Raw genomic sequence first — 21,676 nt, forward strand, 5'->3', positions numbered from 1 at the left:
TTTCGGTGCACAAGTACTCTGGTCCACCCCTTGACCTGTCTTTGCTGTACTGGTAAGTGTTTGGGAATGCTGGAACAAATTCCCTTGTTTTAGCTGTGAAATTGGTAGTAGAAAGTAGCACTTTGAGTTTGTATAAATCCTGCAGTGGTAATGACTGTTTCCTGTCCCTGAGCTGACTTTTAAATGTACGAGAAAAGTTAATCAAAGACATCCGTAAGCTGTTCCTATATGGATTTTACCATTTAATTATAGATCTTCTTTTGGGGTAATGTTTCTCTGAAGGGAGCTTGACAGAGCAGATGCCGTTTTGCCTGGGGATGCATTTCTGGTATTGGCCCAGTGAAGAGCTGCCACTTCAGCTGTGGGATTTTGATGATTGCATGAACATCCTGCCACATGAGATTAGAGTGGCGGTACTCCCTCCCAGCTTCAGGATATGAAAGATCCGCCTCTTCATTAGAGCTTTCATATGGTGGCAGCTGAAGTGAGGAAGAACAGGGGAAAAGAGAGAAGCAATTTAAGAAAACCAAAGGCAAATCTACTAAGCTAAAAAGTGATCTGAGGGGAGGGAGGCTGAGATCTCATTACTGTTTACTCATGGAAAAGGAGGGAAAGAACAACAGAGCAATTGTTAAGCATTACTGGCTTTATCAAAATAATTGTCAAATGTTCAGATGCCACAATCACAAGTGTAGCACCAATACCTAAAAGAGATAGATAAAGCACGTGAAAGGAATTTGTGTGGTTTCTGTTCATGCGCACACTTTTGTCTTTCTGATTTCAGCAGACAGAAGGAGGGGCACAGACAGATGGACAGCAATCACAGACACAGAGCAGTGAGAATACCGAGAGCAAATCCACTCCAAAACGACTTCATGTGTCTAACATTCCCTTCCGCTTTCGAGATCCTGACCTTCGGCAGATGTTTGGGGTAAGTTACCAGCACCTTTTCAGGCACGGCAGATTCTCCTTCCCCACAGGTGGGCCACATGGTGCTAGTGTATTTCATTTGAAGGAAAAGCCCTTTCCCCTCAATATAGTCAGTACACTGTAAAGTATTTGCAGGACTAGGACAAATGGTAACATTTACCTCAACTGGTAGATACACACAAAAACTGTAACTGTGTTGTTCATATCAAGATATTGAGTGTAACCTAACAATTGGTTTGGGGGAAAAAAAAATAAACCAAAGCCAAACAAACTTCAGCTTATTTTCCAGTAAAGACTAGGATTAAATGTTGACTTAATATATCCCTTGTAAAGCACTGTTTTTCAGTTGCTTGGAAACTATCGAAATATTTATGTCTCTCCTCATGATCCACTTCTGTGATGAAAAATTGCTGTAAGGGATTGGCCAACTAGCTATTACATGTAGAAAACCTAGTGCAAGTCAGATGGCATTTTACATTGTGTATGATACACATTCTGTTTCTTTTGACCAAGTAGTTTGTCCTCCCTAATCTTTGTATGCTACTTATCATTCTTAATTTATAAGCTCTTTGAGGAAGGGTTTGTTCACATGAGTATAGGTGGTCACCCATTCCATGTGGACACAGAGATAAATGAGTTAGATGCTTTATGACCTAACCTTCAGGTGAAGTTATCTATGTATCATCATCATCAGGAGTTCTTGACTTGTTGATGTGATGGTAACATCTTCAGTTGGTGGTATGTTTTAAAATCTTCAGAAATACTTCTTATTATTTCTAAAGTTAACAGACTTTAAACGTTGCAGCGCAGAGGTCTCAAGTCAGGAAAGACTAAACCTGAGGTTCCTCTTGCCACCTTAGGCTTTGAGTATATACCTTGGTCCTAATTGCATAGCCAGATGCTCCTCCAAAATCTTGCAGTGTTCCTTTTTCAGTTGTTGTGTTTCTTGAGTCAGATGCGTGGGTGTGTATGCATGCACATACACACACCCTCTCACATGGAGAGTAGTATTACAGTATGTAAATGTGTTAAATTCATGGACTTCAAGCTTAGACTACTGTAAATGTGGGATGAATTGGGCTTATCTGTTCATAGCTTGGACAGTACAAAGTGAACAAAGTGTGCAGAAATGTTAAAAATGTCACTGATGGTTTTCAGTAAGAGTCCCAATTACTATATATTGTGAGAGATCTTTGCTCTTTGTCCTTGAAGGTTTTTGTCTCCAGAAGAAGCTATTTTGTGGGTGAGACCAAATGGAGAGGAGTGGTCAAAATGCAGGAGGGCAAGGCTGGAGAAATAGTCTGACTGGAATCTTAAGATACTCAACAAGAGTGAGTTTCAAGCCTTCCATCTGTGAGGGAGTAACCCCTGCAGCAGTACAGGCTGGGGGCTAGTTGTCTAGGAAGACGGTCTGGAGTAAAAGATTTGGGGGTCCTCATGGACAACAAATCGAACATAAGCAGCAGAGTGCCCTTTGCAGCAAAGGTGGTTGACTGTGTTCTGGGCTGAGTTAGTGAGTAGCCAGCAGGCTACTCAGGGGAGTGATCCTTCCCCTATCATCAGCACTTGTTGGTCTGCGTCTGAAATACTGTGTCCAGTTTGGGCTCCCCAGTGCAAGAAGTGCACTTCATCTAAGTGTAGTACCAAGTGAACTCCCAAGTAACTAGTGCTAGAACAAGAGGAAATGGCCTCAAGTTGCACCAGGGGAGGTTTAGACTGGATATTAGGAAAAATCTCTTTACTGAGAGAGTGGTCAAACATTGGAACAGGCTGCCCAGGGAGCTGGTGGAGCCGCCATCACTGTAAGTATTAAAAAAAAACGTGAAGATGTGGCACTTCGGGACGTGGTTTAGTGAGCATGGTGGTGTTGGGTTGATGGTTAGACTTGATGACCTTAAGGGTCTTTTCCGACCTTAATGATTCTGTGATTTTGTGAAATACTGAAGCAAGCCCATTGAGCACTACTAAGATGGTCAGGGAGCTGGAGAACATGGCATGTGAGCAGAGTCTGAGACCTGGGGCTGTTGAGCTTTGAGAAGAGAAGACAGAGGGGGGATATTTTTGTCTTCAACTACCTGATTAGAGGATACAGAAAAGATGTAGTCAGATTCTTTTTGGTTGTGTGTAATGATGAGATGAGAGGCAACAAACACAAGCTGAACATGGGAAATTTCAATTAGAAGTCAGGAAAATTATTTTTTTTTTTTTTTACTGTGAGGGTAGTTAAATAGTGGAACATGTTGCCTAGAGAGGTGGTGGAACCTCAATACTTGCAGGTATTTGGCTTGACTGGACACAGCCTGGCCAACCGGATCTCATTAGACCTGCTTTGAGCAGGGATTGCACTAAATGACCTCTGGAGGTAGGTCCCAGACAAAATTACAATTCTGTTACAAGAGGCCTGGATTTGCTTCCGTGTTGTTTGTACATTAGATTGTCACACTTGACATCTGTGGGAATGTTTTCAGGGTGAAACTCATCTCCTGGCAATCTGTGATTGCTGAATCTTCTCAGTTGCCTGTTCTGCTTTTGTGGTTTTTAGCTTGCTTTTTGCTGTTGCAGGGCTGTGCGGTAGGCAGTTCCGTCCGGTTTGGATAAATAGATTGCTGAAATCACAGCCAGTTCTTGGACCACCTGCTACAAATCTGTATTTAGCATGTCCTGCTCTGCTACTGCTGCTCCTCTCTCCTGGGAGCTTCATCGTTTACATAAATTGTTCCATGTTCTTTGCTGGCCCTTCTGTTGGGACCGGTGCTTGGCTTGATGACTGGCCCTTTTCACGCTTGTTCACCTTGATGCTGTTCCTCCTTGTGCTCCTGGTGTAGGGGACATAGATGAGATGGAATTGACAAGAACACCCCTGCCCTGGTGTCTATTATCTCTTTGCAGATTGTGAGACCCAGGCAATTTGAATGAACTGCTGTCCTGAGAAGTGACTTGTAGGAAATGCAGCCTAAGTGCTTGCATTAAGGTTTCCTATCCTTTTTTGGACCTATATGGTGCCACTTGTACACAGAAGGGGTGGAGAAATATCCTATACGGGTTGCTTTTGGGTGTTCCTCAAGTTACTTGTTTTTTGTTTATTTTTTCTTTAAACATCATCTCAAGTTCTAGCACAATGATGTGATTTTAACTGCTGTAAATGGTATATTCCCCATAACACCTTTTGCTAGTTCACCTGGACCTGTGTTTGCTGAGAGGTATGCCTACCAGAAGAGCATTCATCTTTTGGGGCACAGAAAACATGTGCCATTTTCCTGTAATAGAAGACTTTGCTACTTTGCCAAGGAAATAATCAATGGTTCTTGCACATCTCCCTTTTTCTCTCAGCATGCTCAGAGCCTTAAGCAGGACACCATTTCTTTCCGAATCCTCCTTGCTCCTATTTCTTTTTCAGGATCAGGACGCTTTCCCTTGGGTGACTCACTGAAACCAACCCTTTCTCCTACAGGGGACTCATGGTTGTCTGAGTCTTCAGCAGTGGCTATCTTGTAACTCCCATCATCTCCCTCTCCCTTCTTCGTGTCAGGTCATATCTCCTCAACGTCATATCTGAGAAACTCAAAATCCTTGCCTGGAGTGATTTTCCCAAGCTACTGTACAAAGAGAGGAATTGGGTAGACAGCAGAGCTTGTGGAGGAAGAAATAAATGTGATGGTAGGGAGGGAGTAAAGAAGTCCCCTGAGGATGGAACAGCGTGCGAGAGGTCAGCCCAGTCCTGGGGCGCAGAACATTAGCTAATGCTTTTGTCCAGACTTGAGTAGAGGTGGACTTCAGATGTGTTGTCCCATGTATGATTAAATGGTTATTACATAATGCTGTCTAAACCATCACCATTTGTGAGAGCTGCAGACATAAGGGTTTTCTGACAAATTCAAGTTATTTGGGTTTCAAACTATCTCTTGCCTATTATGTGTTTCTAACAGGTCCCTGAGATATCCTCAGGAGTGGAACACATATTTCCTATGTATATACTTCTTATAGAGAGGCAAATAAAATAGGCTGCTTAAAACAGGTAATATTTACTTGACATTTCATGATGCTAATAAAAAGATTTCCGGAAAGCTTCTAGAAGGAATAGGTCAGTTTTTAATGCACACAGTTCTGTACCCTCTGTGGAATAAATCAATAGTTGACCTTGTTCTAGCAGATAAAGAAGAGTTAATAGCTGACCTGAAATCCCACGGTTGCCTAGGTACCAGTGATTGTTATTTGTCTGTATTTACTTTCTGCAAACAGAATATGGCATCGGGCAGTAGTGCAAGAAGCTTCAGAAGAGTCTGTTTCTTCGAGTTTAAACAATTGGCAGGGTAACTGCCCAGGAAAGTACCTTTTAAAAGGGAGGTGTTAATGGAAACTATAAAGTATTCAACAAAATCATACTGATGGCCAAAAAGGCATGATTCCACAGTCAATGAAACTGTTAATAAAATGACAAAACATTCTGCACACTAGGCCGGGAGGATGAAAAGGAGGAGGAAGTAAATGGCAGCAAATTGCAAACTTAAACAGAGAAGCAGGTAAGAAAGGAAATGCGCTAACCATGGAGATGTCAGTGATGCAGGTTCAGAGGAGAAGGCATCAAGTTTTTACATGCAACGAGAAAAAGATCTAGGTGTAGGTACAATATAGAATTAGGAAATATTTGTGTTTGGGGGAAAAAAATCCCACAAGTTAATAAAACAAAACCAAACAGAAAAAACAACCAAAAAACCCAACTTGCTGTGTTTATGATTTAAGAGGAGGTATTTGTACCATACCTGGTTTTGTATATAACTTGTAACAAAGGGGCATGAGACAGTGCTCACTAATATTAAAAAAACAGCAGATCTTGATAAGGTACATCCAAAGATAATAGAAAAAGCAAGGAGCTTTTTTATTCATTAATGTTAATTTTTAGCCAACTCTTGCAAGCTAGTGGAGTTGCAGAAGGCTGGAACACTGCCCACCGGGACTCACTATTGGAAAAAATTGGAAGGGATGACCCAAAGAGCTACAAAGTATCTATCCATATGTTGATCCAAGATAAAAATAATTTCAGAATGTTTTAAAAAACATGAGAATCTGAAGAAATGGTTTAATATCTATTCAGTGTGACTTTCTATAAGGTAATATACATCTCTGCAGACAAATATTGTCATGTCTGTTTGGACAAAATTGTACAAAGCAATACTGATATAGTTGAATGTTGCTCAACCAGTTGAATACATCCAAGTGACCAATGTTGATTTTTAAGAAAAAGAATGCTTAAATAAACACAAGACACGTTAGAGCGTTTAAAAACCTCTTTAATGATAGAAGGTAAAAAGTAGTAGTTATGGGGGAGACATCAGTGATCAAGACTGTTTCGAGTGTCAGTTTTCCTAGGGATCTGTTTCAGTCACAGTCCTGTTCAGTATCTGTATCAACCCGTGGAGACTGTATTATTAAAACCTTGCCAGTAAGGCTTGCAGTTGAAAAACTATTTGAGGAGGAGGAAAGAGAAAGATAAGGTTTACTGTTAGAGAATGACTTGAAATTCCTGGTTAACTGACAATAAATCCAACAAAAATGTGTTTGATGCAGCTCAGTGCAGAGTACTGAGTATGTGGGAGCCAGGCTGTGCTTGTAGGATGGAAAGCTTTCTTTGGAAAACACTGATTTGGGAGAGTACTAGTAATTGTTGAAGATAGTTGCTTCAACAGTGCAAAGGAGAGTATCCGGTTGAAGGAGGGATGTGATCTTGCTCATATTCAAAGTTGAAAAGACTATGACTGCATAATTTTATTCAGTTCTGAGATCAATTTAGGACCAAAAAAAAAAATCTAGGGCTTGGAAGATGAGTAGCTTTTTAATCGTGTGAGGTACTGGGTACATGATTTACTCATCTTATTAAAGAGAGGTTGGGAGATGACACGTCTGTTCTGTACAGGTGCTTATGCATGGATGATACCTATTAATAGGGGGTTTAGGTCTTGTTTACAGTCATAATAAGATTTTCCAGTCAGAAGCTGAGATTTAACACAATTAACCTTGAAATAAGAGAAGAATTTGTAGTCATTTAGGCCAATTTAAACAGTGGATTAACTTACCAGGGAGTAGAAGAGTTGCCATCAGTGTTAAAGAAACAAGTTAGCAACTCTCTTCAAAATCTTACTATCCAGTTTCTGAGGGACATTCTTTGGCTAGTGTGTGTAAGGACTCTGACATGGTGGTAGTAGTCTTCTCTTTAACTGATGGTAGGCTGTCTCCTTCTTTACTGGACTATGTATGCAGAAGAAAAGCTCATGTTTCCAATTCCTTTCAGCTTTGTGCTGTATTAGTGTCTGTGCTTGTACCTCATAGCTGATAGATTCAATCCTTCCCTCTTAGGCTGCAAGCAGCAGTTTTCCTCCCAGTATAAAATTGTCTGGGATATTCTGATCAGTTCTGGTCACTTCAGTGTCAAATGAACTTCAGAGTCTCTTGGGGAAGATGGAGGCTGGGTTGGACTGCCTGCAAGAGGAAGATTCATCAGTTCTCAAGCGGAATCATGAATCACCTCCACAGAAACAGGCAAAGTGGGTTGTTTTGGTAGTTTGTATGGGTGTCTGTCCATTAAATCCTTCTTATCCGTTGTAAGAGCAATAGTATGAGGAGTCAGAATTGATGTTTCTCAGAATTTACTGTGGTGAAATGCTTTTTGCTCAAGAATCTTCGCTTATTTTTAAAAAAGGAAATAGTGTAAGATAAAAATAAGAACTATGATGATAACAATTGCAGATGAAGGTGGGATAGCACAGCACAGGTTGTGAATTCTCTTGGGCTCTTGCTTCAGCTGCAGACATTGCCATTTTTCAAAACATGTTCACTCCATGGCTACTAATTGTTGGCCGTTAACTGCTTCTGGTGAGGAACATCATCAGCCCAGATGATAAAGGGTTTTTATGCATTATCAGCTACAGCAGTAATAATGCATAGCTATTTTATATAAAGGTGACCATTCTGTCACATTTAATAACGTTCAGTTAATGAAGTTATTAATAAACTTATTAAAGGTGACAGAATGGTAGCTACTTTTTTTTAACATTGGATTTTAAGGCAGGTAATGTTGTTAACCTTTTCCTTCTCTAAGCATAATTCTTATCGCTACTGTGAGATTCTTTATGGTCTAGGTTTGCAGTAGACCACTGCTTTTTATGACCCAAGGAACACAGCTCTGGGAGCTCAGATATTTTTGGAAGCTCTTGTAGCCTTCAGATCTCTGCCTCTGGGGAAACATTTTGGCACTTTGCGCTTCCTAAAATATCTCAGTGGATATAATTTCTCATGCAACTTCATTCTGGTGTCAAGAGTGCAAAACACCTCCATGAGCCTATAGTTCAAGGCTAAAGCAATAACAAGCTAGACTGTAGCTCTTCCTTCAAGAATTTGGTAGAATTTTAAGTCTGTATTTGCTAGTAAATAAATTTAAATACACAAGTAATTCATGATACATGGGTATGGGCAATAACAAAAAACCTACTTATTAGGCATTAAGTGGGCATTACCCACTTAACCATTTAAGTGGGTAAAGAATATAATAGACCAAGCAGCTCTGACCTGCAGGTGTTGGTGCAGTGAGGCGTGAAGTACAGCAGTAGGAAGGTTGCTGGAAGGGACTGCTTTCTGAGTGGATTGGACATCTGAAGGAGGAAATCCTGTCTTCTGAATATCAAGGTATATTTTCTTTTTTTCATCTCCAAATAGTACTGGCCACCGATCACACGTAACAAGTCCGATGTGCCGATATTGGAGAAAAAACATTCTGACACAAGGTGGCCTCTTTGTGAAAATTCTTGTTTCCAAGCTCTTAAAGCAATGAGAATGAGCTCCGGCCCTGTCACAGGGCAGGACTTTGTTCCTGCTGATGTTGGTTAGAGTTAGAAGAGGCACTGCTGTTTATACTGATGTGTTTCACCAGGGCAATTTCTGGAATCACCTTTTGCAAAGGACTTACGTGCCCAGTGCTGCTTGAGCATCCTGCTTTGTCTGCACAGCTACGCTGGGGACCACAGTACTTGTGCACAGGGCTGTTTTGTGCTGCTGCAGCTGTCTGCAGCTATTGTAATGTCTGTCTTGCTCTGCGAAAGCTATATGTTGATGCCACAGGACATGGAAAGTTCTGTAGCGAGCATCTGGTGGAAGGCAGTGGTGACTGGATCATACATTTATCTAAGATTTGTTTCGGTTTTCATGAGAGTTACTAGTAGAGTCTGCAGTGAGACTGAGCTGAATGTCATTTAGGAAACAGTGCTGTACTATAGCTGGATTTACTTGTATAAAAGGCCTGGATAAAATTACATGGAGTTGTCTTTTATAACCAGGTTTTATATGGATTTAGTCAACATGTTTGAGTCCTCTCAAACTGACTTTTGAATGTAGGTTGCTTTTGTGGCATGGGTCCAAGTACCATGGCGACAGTACCAGGTTACAGTGCAGTCACACCTGGGGATGGCATAAGGCAGGAACAAGGAGGTGGAAGTGTAGACCTGGAAGATGGCCTGGTGGTAAGACCTCTGGAATGGTACCCTGTGGTACTGTTCACCCCTGTCTCACTGTTTTGTGTGAAAATGTTTTGTTTGTGAGTCAGAGGATAACAAATGACCGAGAAACTATGTTCCTTGTCACTTTGCTGGGATGGTTGCAGTCTGTAATTCCTGTTAGAAATCTGTGCTCTTTGTGTGGCTTCCTTTTAAAGTCTGGTTTCTTAGAAAACGTGTTTTGCTGGGCAGCAGGTCAACTCTAATAAGGGCTGTGGTGCTTGTTTACTGTCTGTTCAGTTGGTAAACTTAGTAGTGCTTTGGTTTATAAATCCTTGATGCTTCTATCTTCCTCTCAGCAAAACATACTGGTGTAGCTTGGCTGAGTAGGGTTGGCTGTAGCACGGCAGGCCCCACTATTTTCAAGAGATGTGACCCAGGAAGTTCATGTACTGGTAGCAGGGTAGCTCTGGCAGACCCCATGCTACCATTACTGAGCACTGACTAATACACGCTATGATGGAGTCAGCTGTTCTAGCTGAAAGTATATCCCATGGAGCTGGGAGCTAGGGTAAGGACTCTCCGCAGCATGGACCTATCCTGCATATGAAATGCTCTTGTTCATGCACCTCAAGATGGAGGACCTGAAACGGTTTCCTGCATAGAACGTTGGTTTCCTTGCTAATTTAAATTTCAACCATCTTTGAGAATGGACTGTTTGGCAACTTTGAGGTTTAGCTAGTTCACTGCACTCTTCTCTAACTGAATTTTGTAGGGCCAGTGCAAAGCTGCTTGGGCATACGGAGTTCTCTTGTAAGAATGCGAGGTTATTGAATGGAGGCTCTTGTTACCTTTTGTTGTTCCATGATTTCTAGAGAATTTGCCCTGTATTCCCTGTTGTTTGCATCTGTAGGGTTATTTGTCTCGCACGTTTTGGAGCTGATTTTGAAAGCTCTAGATGGGGAGAGGGGACAGGGCCAGCTGGAACAGAGCATACAGGAGGGGCCCTACCAGACTGTCAGCGCCTTGGAAGGCAAAAGCTCTCTGGTGCCAGATCTCTCAAATTTATTATACATAATATAGTTATGGCCTCTGCTGGAAAAACCTGCTGCTTTCATGTCATCTGGGTCGAAAGAAACACACAGCATGCATATACCCTTCCTTGGACAATGCCCTTGCATCTATGATAAGGTTCATCATGTTCAAGCATGAAAATTGGGTTCTCCTCATAGCTGATGTCTGCTAACAGTTGTAAGAAGCATAAAGATATTATTTCCAACAGCCCCTGCTACCATTGTAGAGGAGATGATTCTCATTTACCTGCTTTACAGAAAAATAACTAAAAACTGGTACAGGGTCATTCCAGGGAATGGAGGACTAAGACCAAGATGCTATAGCTCCTATGCCATGGCATGACTGTAAGTGTGTGTGTGTGTGTGTGTATTTATCCATGATATAGCATGTGCATGAGCAGTTAATGGAGGAGGCTTATTGCATGACCTGACATGTGATGGGGGATGCTGACTTCTTGGTCACATAGTAAGCATTTTAAGTCATGGTGGGGAGCATTTGAGATGTGTAGTCCTGCAATGCCTTCTTCAGAGGCTGTGAACTTGGCTGAGAATTTTCCCTGCTGCTGTGCAGGATTGTAAGTAGAAGTTCTTGGTAATCACTGAGTGAACGAATCAGGTCTCAGAACAGTAATTCATGTCTTCAAGGTTAGAGATTAGAGGGTTAGTCCTCATGGATGACCGAAGCATGGATCTTGTTTTGTTTGGCCAGACCCTCTGTCTGCTGGAAAATACAAACATGCCTGTATACATGATTTTAAAAAGTTACTATGGGGGCATTTGGTGTTGACCCTTGTATTTAGACGTCCTAGCATTTTCCATAGAAAATTTGTGACGTTTTGCTAAGGAGCACTTAAAACTTCCATTGTTTGCAGCAGGCTTTTGACATTTGGTAGGGCAAGCACCATCAGAGAACAAAGTGCCTTTTTATGTTCCACAAAATTAAATTCAGCTTTGAAGGACAGATAAACTGTTAAAATGAACTAGTTCTTTTTTCCTGCTTTCATTCTTCAGGAGAATTCTGGCACGCTACCAAAAAAAAAAGTGCCTCCAGTGCTGGACCTGCTGTAACTGTTGCAGCAGTGAGGACAAGAGCCATGGTGTTAGAAGCTGTCAGAGCAGCTGTGGCAACAGCTACAGCAGAGTCTTGAAGAGCCCGGTGCATGTCCTCCCGCATTGTGTCCATGCTGCTTTCTTCCAGGAGATTTCACGGAGCAGGAAACCCCTCCCCAGCAAACCTCAGTTCAGCAGTTAGCCCCTGTTGTCTCTGTTCCTTCTCTCACAAGCAGGTCCTTCCCTCCTGCCTTTTCAAACACCCACAACTCGCAGAATCACTAAGGTTGGAAAGGACCTTCAAGATCATCAAGTCCAACCATTAATCCAGCACCACCATGTTCCCTAAACCATGTCTTGAAGCACCACATCCACACGTTTTTTGAACACTTCCAGAGATGGTGACTCAACCACCTCCCTGGGCAGCCTGTTCCAATGCCTGACCACCCTCTTGGTGAAGAAATTTTTCCTAATACCCAATCTAAACCTCCCCTGGTGTAACTTGAGGCCATTTCCTCTCATCCTATCGCTGGTTACTTGGGAGAAGAGACCAACACCCTCGTCGCCACAACCCCCTTTCATGTAGTTGTAGAGAGCGAGAAGGTCTCCCCTCAGCCCCCTCTTCTCCAGACTAAACAACCCCAGTTCCCCCAGCCGCTCCTCATAAGACTTGTGCTCCAGACCCCTCACCAGTTTTGTTGCCCTTCTTTGGACACTCTTAGGTAGAAAAGAGATTGGGGCAGTTTACATGGGTGGATCTAGTCCACTGCAGTAGATGCCAAGCATGTGTTTGCTGCAGCGACCGGATTTGGTGATTTTAATTCTGTCATCTAGGAGACCATGTACCTCTATTACCTACAGGGCAGGGAGGCAGCCCTGTCACCTCCCATGGAGCTAGGTCAGACCTAGCTTGCATTCAGTGCAAAACCTAGACCTTGCATTCAGTGTTACCGCCAACTTTTTGTCAGCCACAAGAAGTTAAACACACAAGATGGGATTTCCTGTTAGTGTGGAAACCCTGCGCAGTGAGCTTAGCCAAATGGGGATGGCAGGCAGCGTTGGCAGTAATACCCAAGGATCCAGGCCCAGTTGGGTGTGGAGAAAGGGGAAGATGGCATGGCATAATTGTGCACCAGAAGCTGCACAGTTTGTTCTCTTTCAAGATGATTCGAATGAGGTAGAAAACGGTGATTTTGATGGCTTTGAAGATTCTGAAAATAATTTTGGCATTTGCATTTATTGAGAGCCCGGCTGTTTCAGCGTGTGCGGCAAGGCTAGGCAGCTGAGCTGATCTGGCAGGGACAGATCCTGCTCTCGAGCAGGGTGTACGCTTTCCACTCCCTTTGGCTTCTCAGAGCCATAATGCTCACCTCACCCTTTGAGCCACTTCAGATCAGTAAATCATCAAAAACTTTATATTTATTCCTTTTGTTGGGCTAGTTTTTCGCAGGATTGGTGAGCTGTATCAGTATATGTACAGGTGAGAATGAAAACTGGGGCCAGCTTTAGGAAGTTGGTGAGGCCAGACAAGGAAGGACAGGGGAGCAGGGACAGCCCTTCAGCAGCAGCGAGCTGTTAAATTGGTTCAGCCCCTGTCGTGTAATGACACTGAAATAGTCTACTAAGAAAGCAATCATGACTGATGTCTCTCATGGCAGTGCCCAAGCCATATGCAACAAAGACAACAAAAAGCAATCAGTGGCTAATCTCCTTTATAGACAAGCCCACACCAAGCGTGGGATAGAAATAGAAAATGTGTTTTATCTGTGATTGGCACAGCAGTGGTCAAAACAGGATCCAGCATGGATCAAGCCTAAGCTGTTGAGATGTTGAAGTTTCAAGGAAGATGCATGTTTACATTAGCATTATTCAAACTTCATGTAACGTGGAATATTGTGAATTCAATTGTTCTTGGGATGAATAGAAGATCAAGTATTGTCCTGAAACAATAGAACAGTAAAAACAACATCTGTGAACCAACATTTGTAAAAGAATATAACTATCTCCTTTTTAAGAATGGAGAATGGAAGCAGATAGAAACTATTGCTAGAATTGTTGGAAGCATTTTGTTTGCTTAAAGACAGTTGTGGAATACTTGTTCAAGGGACTTAATAGCTTCTTACTGCTTTACATATTCAGAGCTTCTCCTCAGCCATCATGGCTCACTGCTGCAAATGTTCCATGTTTGCAAATCTGGCCACAAGTCTTTCAAGCAGGGCACCCACAAAATGAGCATTATACCCATTTGAGTCTGAATGCAAATACTACTTTTTAAAAAAAAAAGGAAAATATTATATTAAGAGCACTGTGGCAAAGTGGAGAGTGTCCCAGTGCCCGGATGCTGTGTTCATCATCTTTCCTAAATGTGAAACCATCCTGTCTTTTCTTGTTGACCCTTCCTTCATTTGCTACCCCCTCTAAATCTTCTGCAAGCAGTGAGATCAAAATTGTGTTGATGGAAGCTTTCATAAGTAATGGAGTAGGAAAAATGCTCAGATACAGCATTTGTCTGAGCACAATATGTGTCTCTATAAGGAAGACTGCTCTGTATCTATGCTCTTGAAAATGAGATCTTAGACCTGTCTTTCTGGAGAGCAGACCTCCAGTTTGGAACTACAACACTGAGACTTCCAGAGGACAGAGCGTTGTGGGGCTCTCTTGAAGTGGTGATGCTTTTACCTCCAGGTTACTGGTTTGAGTCTGGCCAGTTCAGTAAAAGTATTTTAATAAATTCCAAGGTGAAGGATGTGATCCAAATATGGCCCCACAGAGTGTGGCAAATCTCCTTTCTAGCTTATAGCTCTTGTTTCCTATTTTTGCTCTGTGTTATGTAGAGAGCTCTTTGGAACCAGTTGTTGAAACAGTGCGGAGTAGTGGGGCCCTGCTCTCCTTGGGATCTCCAGGCTGAGGCAGAAGTCATACATGATAAACTTGCATAGGTTATTGACAGCCTGCTGTATGTTACCGGTTGAAGTTGAATGATCTTTTTCTGAAAAAAAAAACTATTGGGAGTCAGCCATTTTCATGGTTTCTGAATCTGCAATCAATTCTTTTGAAGGCTTGGAGTTTTGGAAAGTAAAGGGTGGGGGAGGAAAGGAGATTTAGAGTTTGGAATCCCTGAGGTTGTGAGTCTTATGTGACTAACTGCTCCAGAGGACATCACTGTTAAGTTTCTCTTTGTGATAGCCACTTCAGGAGGAAGACGAAATGCTGAATTACATTTGAGAAATGTTGTTAGATGTCTGAGATGAAAGAATATAACCATGTCTTAGATGAAATAGTAGAATGAGGGAAGAAAGAATTGTTTAGATTAAAAGGGGGAAAAGAAAAGCCACCTCAAATCCCTAAAACTCTTCTGGAGATTGTTTTTCTTCCTTTAGACTTTTGTGAGAAAACCTGGGGTCTGTGACCAGGAGGATCTGCATGTCCTAACCTGAGAGAACTCGGTCATGTCACTGGGATTTTATGCCTTTGCCTGTATGGTAGAAATGGAAATATTCTCACCTTCCTTCTTGCACTAAGCCAGCCTCCAAAAGGTAGGAAAAATGGATTGCCAAAAAATAAACCTTTTTTTCCCCCCTTGTCTCTCTGCAGCAATTCGGCAAAATCCTTGATGTAGAGATAATCTTTAATGAGCGTGGCTCCAAGGTAAGTCCTGTTTCTGTACCTGCTTCTCTTGCTTTGATTGCAGAGTAAAAGGCAGTTCATTGCCTAGAGAATATACTCGGTAGAGATCAGCAGGAATTAGTGTGATGGGGGAAGGGAAAAGCTATTTTGGGGACTGTCTCCTGTTCCCTCTGACTCCAGACTCTGAGCATGGTCACTTTTGGCCAGCATGTACAGATGCTCCTAGACACTCCTGTCTTCAATGTGGGATCAGGTTCACCAGCCCTTTGAACAAAGAGGGAGTCCATTACTTGAGCCTTCATCCCAACCTGTTCCCGTTGCGCTAACAATGGGTGCCCTGTGGGGAAGGCAGAATAAGGTAAAGCAGCTTTGTGTGATGGAAGACTTGTAAGAACAAAGCCTAACTGTGCCCCCCCCCCCCCATTTTTGTTGCATTAAAATACTTCTCTAGAAACACTGTCATATCTCATATGTGAAAGGATTTTATTTACTCTGTTTTGCAGACTTACTTGGCACTTCTGAGATACTGACCTTTCATGTTTGAGATATTTGATGCTTAATATAAGCATCTTCATTCCCCTTTGCCCTGCCCCATGTGGACCTCTCCCCACTGAATTTGCATTCACACACCTATTTTCATCTGACAGATATATTGAGAGAGGTTCTGTTAAGGGTTAATGGTAATTTATTTCTCTGGAGATGAGATTTCAAATGTTGCTCAGGTCAGCTGCAGAGAGATTCAGTGATCTTTGTCCTAATTGGCAATTGGTTCTCATCACGTAACCAGTATCACCACAGTGACAAATTGATGTGATTCTCTCTCTGCCCAGGAGGTTCAGCACTGGAATAGCAGGGAGTTTTGCAGGTCAGGAGCAAGGTGCATTGCCAAAGCTCTGTGGGGGAAGCTTGCACAGTGCATGTCTATACTCTGCTTGACTTAATCAATGCTAAGATTCCCATTTTCAATTAAAACAAAATTTCCCTCCTCCCCCCACACATGTGTGCGCACATGAGTGCATGCACACAAGAGATTTTGAAGTTGCAATTCAGCTAAGCAGTTCTGGTTTAGAGTCTATGCCTTTTGCTTGGATTTGAGGTTCACAGTCTTCAGGTGGCCTCTTTGCTTCAACATATATTTCGGGGTATGTTTGTGTTCAGAGCCCTCTGCAAATTTCCACCCATGTTGCCCAAGATGCATTCTGAAATTCTTCAGTGTCTGTATTAGCTGGAAACCAGAAAACAGTCGATGTGTATACAAAAGAAATGAGTGTTAGCCTTTTCCCCATCCTTTGTGCTTAATACCATCGTTTTGGTTTTGGTTTTTTTTTAATAAGACAATCTGAACAAGTAAATGTCTATAGGGCTTAGAGTTTTATTTCCATTTGTGGATAAAAATCTATATGCTTTACCAAAACAACCAGCTATGCTGAGTTTGTAAATAGTTACTCTGCTCTGCTGTTCTTCTGATACTTATAGGCCAGAGCTGTCTGTGAATTAGTCTTGATTTTAGTCATTTCTGTTTGGCTTTGGGAATAGCCTTTGGCCTGTACCAAATACCTACTTGTTTGGATGTAATTGCAAAAGAACAAAAATAACTGGCCTGGCAAAGTGGTGAGCTCTATCCTTCGTCCCCCGCTGTCTGTGCTTGCCAGGACAGTGTTTTCCTCTCTACACATGAGCTTCACTTGCTCTCTCTCCCATCCATACAGCCCTGTATTAAATACCCACGGCTGCCATTTCCCTTGTAGGCAACACTAACGTTGGAGGCTTTCTGTAAAGACTTGATTTATGACTATGAAAAGTACCTTCTTGTGCACTTGTTAAAGCCCAAGGCTTCTGGTTTTCAGTTAAAACAAAAATTACTGCTGAAGAATTCCATGACAAATTTTATCCTGAACCCTTAAAAAAGATATGAAAAAAAGAAAGTGATCCAAAGATATGTTTTTCCAGTCCTGGACCATGCAGTTTTCTACTGCTTTTTTGTCAACTTACAGCAAAAAGCAGTTGCAAAACTGAGTATGAGGGATGGGGCAGAATCTGAACAGAATGAGAAAATATCCAAAGAGTAATTTTGTTGTATCTTTGCATCCGCCTCTATCCAAAATAATTACTGTTCTAAAAAGAATGCAAGATTATTCCTGCTTAGCATGAAAATGGGAGGCCCCAGTGTTTGAGTGGGGTGTAGCTGCACGAAGCACCTGGTATTCACACAATAATAGAAAAACAACAGTTTGGTGATCTGATGGTGAAGCAAAGGAAATGGATCTTTCTGGAGGCCACTCACTCACTCTTGGGTTCTTCCTCCACCTCAGGAAAAAAAAAAATCTGAATGCATTTTCCTGCCCTGTGGTTTCCATTCTAATCTAATGATATGAAACCTCTCTCTCTTCTTCTCCTCTTCCTCTCTCTTGGGAATCCGAAAGCAGATGCTCCTGCTGCCTGCCTTGTGCTGTGTTCTCAATGCTCCCTTCCCTTCCCTGGGTTCCTAAGGGTTGTAGAGTTCTGTGTATATGTTTTGTAAATATTTAAAAGGTACAGTGGTAAATCCCAAACTGCCCTGGGTTACCTCCCACCCAGTGTATGATGGGGTTGAGCAGCGCTTTGTCCCTGCTGAGCTGTGGCAGGAGATCTCTGCTGGGACTGCTCTCTTGCTGGTTGGTAGGAGAGACTGGAGGAAGTGTGTGGGTTGCATTCTTCCTTTTGAATCCACCTGAGATGACTAGGCAATTTTCTTCAACAGCCTGGGAGAACTATATCAAACTGGCTGCATCTTCAGGATCTCTGTGTATTTAGGAAGTTTGGTGACCAAAGAGAGAGCAGCATGTGTCCATCACAGCCATCTCGCACCTCAGGTTCTTGAATTTGGCTGAGGAAATGTTGTTTATTGACTTTTTGTATCACAGCAGACTAGGAGGCAGTTAATAATTAGTTTTGCTGATTCGCCTTTCAAAGCAATGTGACTTCTTGTTTCCTAACTCAATTTCTGCTCAGATTCAAGCTGTTTAGTAGGATTGTACAGGCCCTGGTAGACTTCACATTGATAACTGCTTTGCTACTGTGCTGGTTTTGGCTGGGATAGGGTTAATTTTCTACATAGTGGTTAGTATGGGGCTATGTTTTAGATTTGTGCTGGAAACAGTGTTGATAATACAGGGATGTTTTCATTATTGCTGAGCAGTGCTTACACAGAGTCAAGGCCTTTTCTGCCTCTCACACCGCCCCACCAGCGAGTAGGCTGGGGGTGCACAAGAAGTTGGGAGGGCACACAGCTGGGACAGCTGACCCCAACTGACCAAAGGGATATTCCATACCATATGACGTCATGCTCAGCATACAAAGCTGGGTGAAGAAGAAGGAAGGGGAGCGGGGGATGTTCGGAGTGATGGCGTTCCCAAGTAACCGTTATGTGTGATGGAGCCCTGCCTTCCTGCAGATGGCTGAACACCTACCTGATGATGGGTGAATGAATTCAATGAATTCCTTATTTTGCTTTGCTTGCATGCACAGATTTTGCTTTGCCTATTAAATTGTGTTTATCTCAATTCATGAGTTTTCTCACTGTTCTGATTCTCTCCCCTATCCCACTGGGGGTGAGTGAGCAAGCAGCTGTGTGGTGCTTAGTTGCTGGCAAGGGTTAAACCATGACAGCTACGCATGAGAAACAAGATGCAAACTTTAAACATCCCTTGAATTTAATTTTTTTTATTTTTGTTTAATAGAATGACATCAGTCTTCCCTTGATGTGTTTCGTTTTTTTCACTTGCTTCCAGGAAACTAGCTGTTTGTTTCATTTGTCCTGTTTACCATTACATTTCTAGTTCTGACCCATGTAAGTGCCTTTAAATAGCATTCGGCTCATGGTTGCAGTTTACTGTGCACTTCACTGAACCTTGAATAAAACATCTCCAGAGGAAGTCAGGAGAGAGAGGATTCCTGCTCCTTTTGTTAGTGGAGATGCATCCTCTAGATGCGTATTTTGGCACTGTTGTGCTGAACCGAACAAGCGGACATATTTGCAGAATTAATGCCTGTGTAACAAGTACCCTGTGGCATTCATAAAGCTGCAGGCGAAAGGAATCCAAGCTCTTTGCTCATCAGTTGCGTACTGTGTGGCCTTCCAAGATGTGCCCTTGATGACATTCAGACACTAAGAGTGCATAAGCACACAACAAAGTCTTGGCTGAAGAGTGAGCATTTTTTAAAGATTTTTAGATAAGAGCTCATATTAGTGCAGATTGCAAGCTCGTGGTTTCAGGATAGTGTAAGTTTATGTCCCCCACTGCCTTCCACATGGGAGACCCAGATCTCCAGGTTCTTTTATAGGACTGAAGTGTCTAGAAGTGCTTCATATTTAATTAAAGAATTGGTTGTATAGTAGCTTACATCTTGACTTCACTAAGAAATTCCATCTATTGGTAAGTGGAGTTCTATAAGTAAACCTGTGCTAACTAAAAACTTGGGTAGAAAGCTGTGTGGAAACACATAGGTTTTTTTTATGTTTGCAGTTAACTGTAGGTTAAGATAAGAATATAAATTTAGGTTTTGATAACTGTGCCTGAAAGACTGTACATTTGCACATGCATTTATTTCTTCTTTGAATGGATTGGGTGCTTTGATTTGAGCCACTCTTGTTCTGGGCTTAGTTTCCACTCAGTGAAATAGATACAACCCCTTGTTACATCAAATAAATTAGAGGTCTTGTTTTAATTTTAATTCTATTTTTATAATTTTTGTTCAGATGTCATCAGTTGAGCCAGAAATACGAACAGTGTTAATAGACAAAGCAGCTTAATAACAAATTAAGTACCAGTGACCAGTGTTGCTTTCTCAGGTCACCAAATTCCTTTGAAATGCCATTGGCATGAAGGAGACGTGACCTGTGTCCCTTCATCCTAGTTCAGTGAAGTACAGTTTTATACCTTCAACTCTGCAATACTAAACTAATGAGTTAAATTAGTCCATACACTGAACCGGCTTATTTAAGGCTGAAGTTGATGGCTTGGTAGTATAAGCTCATTTACTGCTCCTGTGGGAGCGCCTTCCCAGTAGTGCTTGTTTCACCGTGTAGGGAGCCGAATCCAGGGTGCTAAATTAGCAGGAAAAACTGATGCAGCAAGGCAGAGAGAGAGAAATGAGCTTGTCCTCTGCCAGTTTAGCTGAACTTACAGACCACACAGTAAGATCCACAGTTGATCGAGGGCAGGAGGAGGAGCACGCAACCGGGAACAACATGGAGCCATGAAGCCCCTGACCTGAGTTGGCTGGAGCTGCTCTGAAGCCCCAGGCTCTCACTGAGCAGCTTTGCCGGCCGGGTTCCCACTGTTTGCTCCCGGCCTCTGCCTCCTCCTCGGTTTCGCAGGAGGTGTTGGCAGTGGAGCAACGCAACAAGCTGGACTGGGGAAATGATCCTGCTTAAAAATAGCCCTGCAGGGGTTTCTTTTGAAGTTTATGTGGGTTTTTTTTTAGCCAGATTAATCCCTGGATCTGGTTCACCAGGTTGCACAGGTACACAGACAAGTGCTGTATGTGTATGTGCCTTAATGCATCCAAAGTGTGTCACGGGCAGGGAGGAGCTGGAAGAGCGGCTGAAATGGTGGCAGCTTGCTTTACACAGATTCCCTCACCAGTTTAAAGCATGCATTTGTGTGTGTAACTTCAAGAACGTGTTGCTGAATTTCGTGCTGTGTTTCTGTCAGTGCATTCAGTCCTGCTCATCTCAGGTGGATTATAGCTGAAACCCTCCTACTCCCTCCAAATGCCTTGGGAAGAGGTAACCTAAACTGCAATCTCCTTGGCCATTTTTTCAGGCTCCTAAAAGATTGGGGAGGGGTGGGGAGGGGGAGAAAAAACATGGTTAAAAATGGGCACAGCAGCAGATGACAGCAAGGCCAGTTGCTGGCTGCATGCTCCAGTGGTACTCAAGCAAAGACGCTGCTGCTGAGGTGACTGGTCTAAACTCTGTGACAAACGAAGGGTTAACAATGCATGGATTTCAAGGGGCTCTGTTTAGTTTCCTTTGGTTTTCTTTTTTATTTTATTTTATTTTACTTTAGTGGGGTTTTTTTTGTTGTTGTTTTTTGTTTAATTTCTGTGTTCTGGCCACACCCAGGAGAACCGTCTGCTTTTGATTTCTCCCTTTACGGTTACATGGTAAATTTTCTTTCTCATTCTTCAGAGATGGAAACGTTCAAATACTATATATATTTATTATTTTTTTCACTGCTCATCATGTTGCTTGTTATTTATTGCAGAGTCTGAGGCCAGACTAAAAGGGTGGCAGTTACTCGGTCTCTTCAGGCCCTTTGAATAAGCCTTTGGGTAAAAAGGGGTTAGTCTGGCACTGCAAATTACTGACCAGTCCTAAAAAGGTTTGCTGGGGTTATTTAGTGTTTGCTGGGTACACTGAGGCTTAAACTTATTTTCTGCTTGGGAGAAGTTCCTGGCAGTTGCTGGTGGAGAGGAATTACTGAAAATTTCAGCCTTGTTATCATAACAGCCTTATTAAACCAAAACTAT

The 21,676-nt window shown here is 42.4% G+C and overlaps 1 protein-coding gene across 1 annotated transcript in view; it reads left to right on the forward strand.

The window, feature by feature from the left end:
• The window catches only part of RBFOX2 (RNA binding fox-1 homolog 2), a gene marked incomplete at its 5' end in the record, with an annotated part of 172,062 nt that overhangs the window by 124,718 nt on the left and 25,668 nt on the right, over positions 1–21,676 (forward strand). The window contains 2 exons of the mRNA XM_082013932.1: positions 785–931; positions 15,128–15,181. Of these exons, the coding sequence (XP_081870058.1) occupies positions 785–931; positions 15,128–15,181 (201 nt within the window). The remainder of the gene's footprint in view (positions 1–784; positions 932–15,127; positions 15,182–21,676) is intronic.

This window comes from Phaethon aethereus (assembly GCF_964289735.1).
Source record: "Phaethon aethereus genome assembly, chromosome: 1".
In the NCBI taxonomy this organism is placed as follows: Eukaryota; Metazoa; Chordata; class Aves; order Phaethontiformes; family Phaethontidae; genus Phaethon; species Phaethon aethereus.